The sequence below is a fragment of the Oncorhynchus tshawytscha genome, linkage group LG10 (genome assembly GCF_018296145.1).
Source record: "Oncorhynchus tshawytscha isolate Ot180627B linkage group LG10, Otsh_v2.0, whole genome shotgun sequence".
Lineage (NCBI taxonomy): Eukaryota > Metazoa > Chordata > Actinopteri > Salmoniformes > Salmonidae > Oncorhynchus > Oncorhynchus tshawytscha.
This window is the reverse complement of record NC_056438.1, coordinates 55,807,673-55,817,994: the sequence shown is the minus strand read 5'-3', so window position 1 is coordinate 55,817,994 and position 10,322 is coordinate 55,807,673. Positions and strand designations below refer to the sequence as shown.

Here is a 10,322-nt window from a genome sequence, read left to right as displayed (position 1 = left end):
CTCCACCCCACCACACACTCCTCCCTTTGAGCAGAGCGGGTGACGGCCTCTTTTGCTCAAGGCTCTGAAACTTCTCTCCCCTAGCTGTCCTTTGGTTTAATTGTATTTTATTAGGATCCTCATTAGCCAATGCCAATGGCGACAGTTACTCATATCAAAAAATACATTACAGACAACAGACTTTACAATTTACATACAGCACATTTAAAAACATTAACATGTAGTGTGCGTGTGTGAGTATGCAGCTTTCAGTTACACGTCAATATATACACACAAAAAGGAGGTCACATGGGGGAGAGGCATTGGACCATGAGGTGTTGCCTCACGTTGTTTTTTTAACCAGGTTTGCTGTTAATTTGCGCTTTATGAGTTGGAAGGCAGTTCCATGCAATCAGTGGTCAGTGTGACCACCACCCAGTAAGCCAGGGCAGGGTACTGCTCCACCAGAGCAGGCGGTATGTGCGTCCCCAATGCACTACTAAATAGGGAATAGGGTTCCATGTGGGATACATGCTCTTGGACCAGCTCCTGGGCAGTATTTATATCACTGTCTATATCATGTATTCATGATTTATGCCACCATGGGCTTCGCAAGTACCACTGCACTTACACTACTTACAGTAACTGCCAAAGGCACATTGAACCACTGCCTGCCTGTTAACATTAGCATCTTCATTTGGATGAGAGAGCCTGCCAACATTCACACTATGCAGCTGAGCTGACACAGAGGTACGAAGAGGTGTGGAGAGGGAATCAACAAAAAACAATTACAGCTGTAGATCTAGTAAACATATAACATGGACATTTGATGATCACTTCAAAAAAGTCCCCCAATTCTGTTGAACGACCACTCTGATCAATTTCAACCTTTATAGTCTGTCCATGGTGGTAGGGTCTGTTATATCATAGTAACAAATAGCCCTATGGAGACTAACTCAGCCTGGGCCTGCAGACTAACCCAGATCTACCTAGAGACAGCTGATATATGATATGTTGGATGACATCTGATCCCGAACCCTGGAAAACACAAGCATCTGTCACATTTGGCCCAGAGGGGTGGGGACTGACGCTGAACACAGCGCTGGATAGCCCCTAACCAAACCAGCACAGCCACAGGGACTCAGAGTAGGCTGCTGTATAAATATACAAACCTGGCTTTCCAAAACAACCCATGCCAGATCTCATAAACTTGACTTGATGCTCAGGTCAGAGGCTGCTCAAAGGGTTAAAGTTTAAAGCAGGAAGAAAAATAATCAAAATCAAAATGTTTTGTGATAATTATATTGTTTGCATGGCACTTTTGATCTTTATCTTATGAATAACCATTTATTTATTTATGTCTTTAAATGGCCACAAAACAGGGGTCTTTAAGATTGTGGTTGGCAGTTTCGATTAGAACAGAAATAAAGTTTACAATAACTTTTATTTTGGGACTTGAATCCATTTTCTGGATGACAAAATGAAAAAGCAACAGTGAGTTAAAAGTTAAGTAATTATTCTAGCGTCACCAATGACTAAATCAAAAGAGGAAAGATGAGAAAAGACAAGAGACATAACTACTCTCCCAATGACACTAAATGACTTATATTGGTCACAGACACACTATAAAGCAGGCCACTAAATCACACGATGTAGACAGAGCCTCTTCCTGGAGATCTGTCGTTCGTCAATAAGGAACTTCAGACCTGTAATTTAAGAAATGAGCTGGCAAAGGAATGCAATAAATCTTTGACAGCAAAGAGTAAGAAGAAAAATTAAAAACAAAGAGAGCAACTCTTATGTTTCTATCAGTTTGTGAAAGTGGAAGGGATTGTGTGTTACTTGATGAGATCTCATTGGGTGGTCCGGCCCACCATTTTTGTGTACAAATAAACTTAACCCCCATTGTGCTTCTCTGGTCCTCTGCTGCACCACACAGCACGAACACACAGACTCCTAGGCTGAATAGTTGTGTGGAGGAATGTATGTATAGATGAGAACACACTGACTGAACAAACACCCAACAAAACTTTATAGAATCACCCAGAAACAACAGACAAGATTCACACAAAGAACACCACTGAAACTGAGCCTAGGGATAAACAAAGTTGCTTTTATTTAAACAATGGACCATCACTGTGGACCAGCAATGTGTAGGACTGGTCGTTCGGTCAGTCTCCCCCTGGTCTAGATCTCCATCAGCTGGTCAGTTCCAACAATCACCTCGTTAGTCCTTTCCGCTACAGAGTGAGAAGAAAGCACTCACAATTAGACATTTGAGATAGAAGATTATGACCCCTTGTCCTTCTGTAGAACCTGGTATTTAGCAGGTGTAGCAATAGACTAGTTAATTGGTTTCGGGTTGTTCCATGTCATTTACTCAAGCCAGGACACCCACCATCTCAGATTGTTCTGACATTGTTTCTGTAGTAAGAAATATAAGCCGGGTTAAGAGAGGGTTTGGCTGTGGGGGGGCTTTACTTGGCTCATCGTGCTCTAGAGACTCCTTGTGGCGGGCTGGGCACCTGCAGGCTGACTTCGGTCATTAGTTGAACAGTGTTCCCACACATTGGTGCAGCTGGCTTCCGGGTTAAGCGGGCGGGTTTTAAGGAGCGCGGTTTGGCGGGTTATGTTTCGGGGAACTCATGACTCGACCTTCGCCTCTCCCGAAGCCCGTTGGGGAGTTGCAGCGAGGAGACAAGAAGTTGGATGACAAGAAGTTGGAAGAAAAAGCCAGTACCAAAAAAAAAAGAATAATAGAAATATAAGAATAGCCTTCCTGCAACATTATTTTGTTGAAATATCATTTAACTGATGGCACCCAAATTGGCAATTTTAATTTATAGGATTTACAGTGGGGCAAAAAAGTATTTAGTCAGCCACCAATTGTGCAAGTTCTCCCACTTAAAAAAGATGAGAGAGGCCTGTAATTTTCATCATAGGTACACTTCAACTATGACAGACAAAATGAAAAAAATAAATCCAGAAAATCACATTGTATGATTTTGAATGAATTTATTTGCAAATTATGGTGGAAAATAAGTATTTGGTCAATAACAAAAGTTTATCTCAATACTTTGTTATATACCCTTTGTTGGCAATGACAGAGGTCAAACGTTTTCTGTAAGTCTTCACAAGGTTTTCACACACTGTTGCTGGTATTTTGGCCCATTCCTCCATGCAGATCTCCTCCAGAGCAGTGATGTTTTGGGGCTGTTGCTGGGCAACACGGACTTTCAACTCCCTCCAAAGATTTTCTATGGGGTTGAGATCTGGAGACTGGCTAGGCCACTTCAGGACCTTGAAATGCTTCTTACCAAGCCACTCCTTCGTTGCCCGGGCAGTGTGTTTGGGACCATTGTCATGCTGAAAGACCCAGCCACGTTTCATCTTCAATGCCCTTGCTGATGGAAGGAGGTTTTCACTCAAAATCTCACGATACATGGCCCCATTCATTCTTTCCTTTACACGGATCAGTCGTCCTGGTCCCTTTGCAGAAAAACAGCCCCAAAGCATGATGTTTCCACCCCCAATCTTCACAGTAGGTATGGTGTTCTTTGGATGCAACTCAGCATTCTTTGTCCTCCAAACACAACGAGTTGTGTTTTTACCAAAAAGTTATATTTTGGTTTCATCTGACCATACGACATTCTCCCAATCTTCTTCTGGATCATCCAAATGCTCTCTAGCAAACTTCAGACGGGCCTGGACATGTACTGGCTTAAGCAGGGGGACACGTCTGGCAATGCAGGATTTGAGTCCCTGGCGGCGTAGTGTGTTACTGATGGTAGGCTTTGTTACTTTGGTCCCAGCTCTCTGCAGGTCATTCACTAGGTCCCCCCGTGTGGCTCTGGGATTTTTGCTCACCGTTCTTGTGATCATTTTGACCCCACGGAGTGAGATCTTGCGTGGAGCCCCAGATCGAGGGAGATTATCAGTGGTCTTGTATGTCTTCCATTTCCTAATAATTGCTCCCACAGTTGATTTCTTCAAACCAAGCTGCTTACCTATTGCAGATTCAGTCTTCCCAGCCTGGTGCAGCTCTACAATTTTGTTTCTGGTGTCCTTTGACAGCTCTTTGGTCTTGGCCATAGTGGAGTTTGGAGTGTGACTGTTTGAGGTTGTGGACAGGTGTCTTTTATACTGATAACAAGTTCAAACAGGTGCTATTAATACAGGTAACGAGTGGAGGACAGAGGAGCCTCTTAAAGAAGAAGTTACAGGTCTGTGAGAGCCAGAAATCTTGCTTGTTTGTAGGTGACCAAATACTTATTTTCCACCATAATTTGCAAATAAATTCATAAAAAATCCTACAATGTGATTTTCTGGATTTTTCCCCCTGATTTTGTCTGTCATAGTTGAAGTGTACCTATGATGAAAATTACAGGCCTTTACTGAGGAATGGCTTCTGACTGGCCACTCTACCATAAAGGCCTGATTGGTGGAGTGCTGCAGAGATGGTTGTTCTTCTGAAAGATTCTCCCAGAGGAACCATGGAGCTTTGTCAGAGTGACCATCCGGTTCTTGGTCACCTCCCTGATCAAGGCCCTTCTCCCCCGATTGCTCAGTGTGGCCAGCTCTAGTAAGAGTCTTGGTGGTTCCAAATTTCTTCTATTTAAGAACGATGGAGGCCACTGTGTTCTTGGGGACCATCAATGCGGCAGACATCTTTTGGTACCCTTCCCCAGATCTGTGCCTCAATACAATCCTGTCTCGGAGCTCTACGGACAATTCCTTCGAGCTCACGGCTTGGGTTTTGCTCTGATATGCACTGTCAACTGTGGGACATTATATAGACAGGTTTGTGCCTTTCCAAATCATGTCCAATCAATTGAATTTACCACAGGTGGACTCCAATCAAGATATAAAAACATATCAAGGATGATCAATGGAAACAGGATGCACCTGAGCTCAATCTTGACTCTCATAGCAAAGGGTCTGAATGCTTATGTGAAGAAGGTATCGGTTTTACATTTTTTATGCATTTGCAAAAATTTCAAAAAACGTTTTGCTTTGTCATTATGGGGTATTTTGTGTAGATTGATGAGGAAAAAAATATTGAATATATTTTAGAATAAGGCTGTAATGTAACAAAATGTGGAAAAAGGGGTCAAGGGGTCTGAATACATTCCGAATGCACTGTATTTTAGAATTTTTACACTTCATATCCAGGTCATCCTAAAGCATCTAAAAATGGATTGTGTAACTCAATGTTACACAGTGCCTTCAGAAAGTATTCATAACCCTTGACTTAATTACATTACAGCTTGAATTCAAGATGGATTAAATAGATTTTATGTCTCACCCATCTACACACAATACTCCATAATGACAAAGTGAAAGTGTTTTTAGAAATGTTTGCAAATGTATTGAAAATGAAATACAGAAATACACTGCTCAAAAAAATAAAGGGAACACTTAAACAACACAATGTAACTCCAAGTCAATCACACTTCTGTGAAATCAAACTGTCCACTTAGGAAGCAACACTGATTGACAATACATTTCACATGCTGTTGTTGTCACGCCCTGGTCAAAGTATTTTGTGTTTATCTTTATGTATTTGGTCAGGCCAGGGTGTGGCATGGGGTTTTTGTAATTGTGGTGTGTTTGTCTTGGGGTTTTGGTGGTGGTATTGGGATTGTAGCTTAGTGGGTTATCTAGCAAAGTCTATGGCTGTCTGGAGTGGTTCTCAATCAGAGGCAGGTGCTTATCGTTGTCTCTGATTGGGAACCATATTTAGGCAGCCATATTCTTTGAGTTTGTCGTGGGTGATTGTCCTTAGTGTCCTATGTGTACTCTCGGTTAGTTTGCACTAGATAGGCTGTTTCGGTTTCGTTTATTGTTTTGTGTAGTGTTCGTGTTTCTTTATTTGATTAAACATGAATCTCAATCGACACGCTGCAGTTTGGTCCGACTCTCCTTCATCACCACTAGAAAACCGTTACAGTTGTGCAAATGGAATAGACAACAGGTGGAAATTATAGGCATTTAGCAAGACACCCCCAATAAAGGAGTGGTTCTGCAGGTGGGGACCACAGACCACTTCTCAGTTCCTATGCTTCCTGGCTGATGTTTTGGTCACTTTTGAATGCTGGCGGTGCTTTCACTCTAGTGGTAGCATGAGACGGAGTCATGTGGGGTTGTGCTTACAGCCCAACACCTATTTGCCAGAGAACACCAAGATTGGCAAATTCGCCACTCTTCACAGATGAAAGCAGGTTCACACTGAGCACATGTGACAGACGTGACAGTCTGGAGACGCCGTGGAGAACGTTCTGCTGCCTGCAACATCCTCCAGCATGACCGGTTTGGCGGTGGGTCAGTCATGGTGTGGGGTGGCATTTCTTTGGGGGGGCCGCACAGCCCTCCATTTAATTTTACCTTTATTTTACTATGCAAGTCAGTTAAGAACAAATTCTTATTTTCAATGACGGCCTAGGAACAGTGGGTTAACTGCCTGCTCAGGGGCAGAACGACAGATTTGTACCTTGTCAGCTCGGGGATTTGAACTTGCAACCTTTCGGTTACTAGCCCAACACTCTAACCACTAGGCTACCCTGCCGCTCCATGTGCTCGCCAGAGGTAGCCTGACTGCCATTAGGTACTGAGATGAGATCCTCAGACCCCTTGTGAGACCATATGATGGTGTGGTTGGCCCTGGGTTCCTCCTAATGCAAGGCAATGCTAGGCGGAGTGTGGCTGGAGTGTGTCAGCAGTTCCTGCAAGAGGAAGGCATTGATGCTATGGACTGGCCCGCCCGTTCCCCAGACCTGAATCCAATTGAGCACATCTGGGACATCATGTCTCGCTCCATCCACCAACGCCACGTTGCACCACAGACTGTCCAGGACTTGGCAGATGCTTTAGTCCAGGTCTGGCAGGAGATCCCTCAGGAGACCATCCGCCACCTCATCAGGAGCATGCCCAGGCGTTGTAGGGAGGTCATACAGGCACGTGGAGACCACACACACTACTGAGCCTCATTTTGACTTGTTTTAAGGACATCACATCAAAGTTAGATCAGCCTGTAGTGTGGTTTTCCACTTTAATTTGGAATGTGACTCCAAATCCAGACCTCCATGGGTTGATAAATTTGATTTCCATTGATCATTTTTGTGTGATTTTGTTGTCAGCACATTCAACTATGTAAAGAAAAAAAGTATTTAATAAGAATATTTCATTCATTCAGTTCTAGGATGTGTTATTTTAGTGTTCCCTTTATTTTTTGAGCAGTGTATATACAGTACCAGTCAAAAGGTTGGACACACCTACTCATTCCAGGGTTTTTCTAAATTTGTACTATTTTCTACATTGTAGAATAGTAGTGAAGACATCAACACAATAAAATAACACATATGGGATCATGTAGTAACCAAAAAAGTGTTAAACAAATCAAAATATATTTTGTACTTGAGATTCTTCAAAGTAACCACCCTTTGCCTTGACAGCTTTGCACACTCTTGGCATTCTCTCAACCAGCTTTATATTGTGGTCAGAGCCTGGTAATGTCAAAATGAAATGAAATGAAATCACATTTTATTGGTCACACACATTTAAAATGATATGATTTCATTTCATTTCATTTGATTTTGACATTACCAGGCTCTGACCACTATATAAAGCTGGTTGAGAGAATGCCAAGAGTGTTATTGCTGGTGCAGCGAAATGCTTGTTTTTCTAACTCCAACAATGCAGTAGTATGTAACAATTCACAACAATACACACAAACCTAAAAGTAAAAGAATGAAGTAAAGAAATATATAAATATTAGGACAAGCAATGTCTGAGTGGCATTCACTAAATTACAGTAGAGTACAGTATATACATATGAAATGAGTAAAACACTATGTAAACATTAAAGTAACTAGTGTTCCATTTAAAGTGGCCAGTCATTCCGTGTCTATGTACATAGTCAGCAGCCTCTAAGGTGCAGTGTTGAGTAATCGAGTTGTAGCTGGCTAGTGATGGCCATTTAACAGTTGGATGGCCTTGAGATAGAAGCTGTTTCTCAGTCTCTCGGGCCCAGCTTTGATGCACCTGTACTGACCTTGCCTTCTGGATGATAGCGGGGTGAACAGGCCGTGGATCGGGTGGTTGATGTCCTTGATGATCTTTTTGGCCTTCCTGTGACGTCAGGTGCTGTAGGTGTCCTGGAGGGCAGGCAGTGTGCTCCCGGTGATGCGTTGGGCAGATCGCACCACCCTCTGGGAGAGCCTTGCGGTTGCGGGCAGTGCAGTTGCCGTACCAGGCGGTGATACAGCCCGAAAGGATGCTCTCAATTGTACATCTGTAAAAGTTTATGAGGGTCTTAGCGGCCAAGCCAATTTATTTCAGCTTCCTAAGGTTGAAGAGGCGCTGTCGCACCTTCCTCAATACACTGTGTGGGTGGACCATTTCAGATTGTCAGTGATGTGTACGCCGAGGAACGAGAGCCCACGGTCCTTGGGAGCAGACCGTGTCGGTGGCACGGTGTTATTTTCAAAGCGGGCGAAGAACGTGTTTAGCTTGTCCGGGTGCAAGACGTTCATGTCCGCGACGTGGCTGGGTTTCCCTTTGTAATAGATGATTGTCTGTAGACGCTGCCACATACGTCTCGTGTCTGAGTTGGTGAACTGCGACTCCACTTTGTCTCTGTACTGACGTTTTGCCTGTTTGATTGCCTTACGGAGGGAATAATTACACTGTTTGTATTCAACCATATTTATCAATCACCTTACCGTGGTTAAATGCTGTGCATTGCGCTTTCAGTTTTGCACGAATGCTGCCATCTAATAGTCACATTGGGAACAACATCCCATATACACTTCCTGATGAACTCAGTCACCGTGTCCGTGTACACATCAATGTTATTCTCAGAGGCTACCTGGAACATATCCCAATCCGCGTGATTAAAAGAATCTTGAAGCATGGATTCTGATTGGTCAGACCAGCGTTGAATAGACCTTAGCACAGGTACTTCCTGTTTCAGTTTCTGCCTATAGGAAGGGAGGAGCAGAATGGAGTCATTATCTGATTTGCTGAAGGGAGGGCGGGGAGGGCCTTGTAGCCATCCAAGAAGGGAGAGTAACAATGGTCAAGAGCTTTTGTAGCACGCGTACTACAAGCAATGTGTTGATAAAATTTCGGTAGCATTTTCCTCAAATTTGCTTTGCTAAAATCCCCAGCTACAATTCTCTTTGGAGGTAATAAGATTAACATTTGATTGTGAGATATTCTATGTCGGGTGAACAAAAGGACTTAAGTTCCTCTATGTTATTACAATCACACCATGAGTAGTTAATCATGAAAATACACCACCGCATTTCTTCTTCCTGGAAAGTTTTTTATTCCTGTCTGTGCAATGTACTGAGAACCTAGCTGGCTGTATGGACGAGAACAGTATATCCAGAAAGAGCTATGATTCAGTGAAAAAGACTATGTTACAGTCCCTGATGTCTCTCTGAAAGGAGATCCTCACAATGAGCTCCTCTGGGTGGTGTACACGACTAGAATATCTCTTCTCTGCTGGTGGCGTCTTGGAGCAGCCTCTGCGATAAGTTCAATTGCACTGGAGGGTACGAACAAAAGATACAATTCGGGAAAGTCGTATTTCTGGTCAATGCTGGTGAGTTACTGCCGCTCTGATATCCAAAAGTTATTTCCGGCTGTATGTAATAACACAAAAAACGTCCTGGGCTAACAATGTAAGAAATAAGACACAAATAAACGAAATACTGCAAAGTTGCTTAGGAGCTAGAAGCAGAGCTGCCATATCTGTCGGCGCCATCTTCGAGGAAATAGGATGGGACATGAACCTAACAATTACTAATTCAATAATTAAAATAAAACATTTTCTGAACAGGGAAAGAAAGTCATCACCAAATTAACTGAGAATACAATACATGGGATGAAGAAACAATAAGCTCCATACTATATTAAGAACTGATACTGTATACATGATGTTGGGGTGGGATTGGCATGGGGTGTGGTACCGTGGATGGCTTTTTACCATTTCTTTGGATTAGTCATCTCTAATTCATTGTTACTAACAAGTTCGGTCCAAATCAGATGTTAGGTACTATATTTATTGAATATTATAGGAATCTTATAAATTAAAAATGGGCCATTTGGGTGCAATCAATTAGCTTAATTTCTCAGAAAACAAATATTTCAACAAAATAATGTTGCAGGAATGTTCATCTTATCCGTTTCTAACAGAAACGATTTCAAAACAATCTGAGATGAAGGGTGTCAAAATCCTATTTCTTGTGCTATTTGAGGTGGAATGACCCTTTTGTAAAACAAGTGTTTGATAGACTGAAGTCATGTTCTGGTCTTTGAAGTGCATTTTCAAGCAGAAA

The 10,322-nt window shown here is 42.6% G+C and overlaps 1 protein-coding gene across 2 annotated transcripts in view; it reads right to left on the bottom strand.

Annotated features, from left to right (window-relative positions):
• Positions 1-2,071: 2,071 nt before the first annotated feature.
• The window catches only part of LOC112260462 (translation initiation factor eIF-2B subunit gamma), a 53,351-nt gene continuing 45,100 nt past the window's right edge, over positions 2,072-10,322 (bottom strand). For both annotated transcript variants that reach the window (XR_006084330.1, XM_024435598.2), the window contains one exon: positions 2,072-2,219. Coding sequence is in view for 1 of the 2 variants with exons in the window: in XM_024435598.2 (XP_024291366.1) it covers positions 2,167-2,219 (53 nt within the window). In the remaining variant the exon portion in view is untranslated. The remainder of the gene's footprint in view (positions 2,220-10,322) is intronic.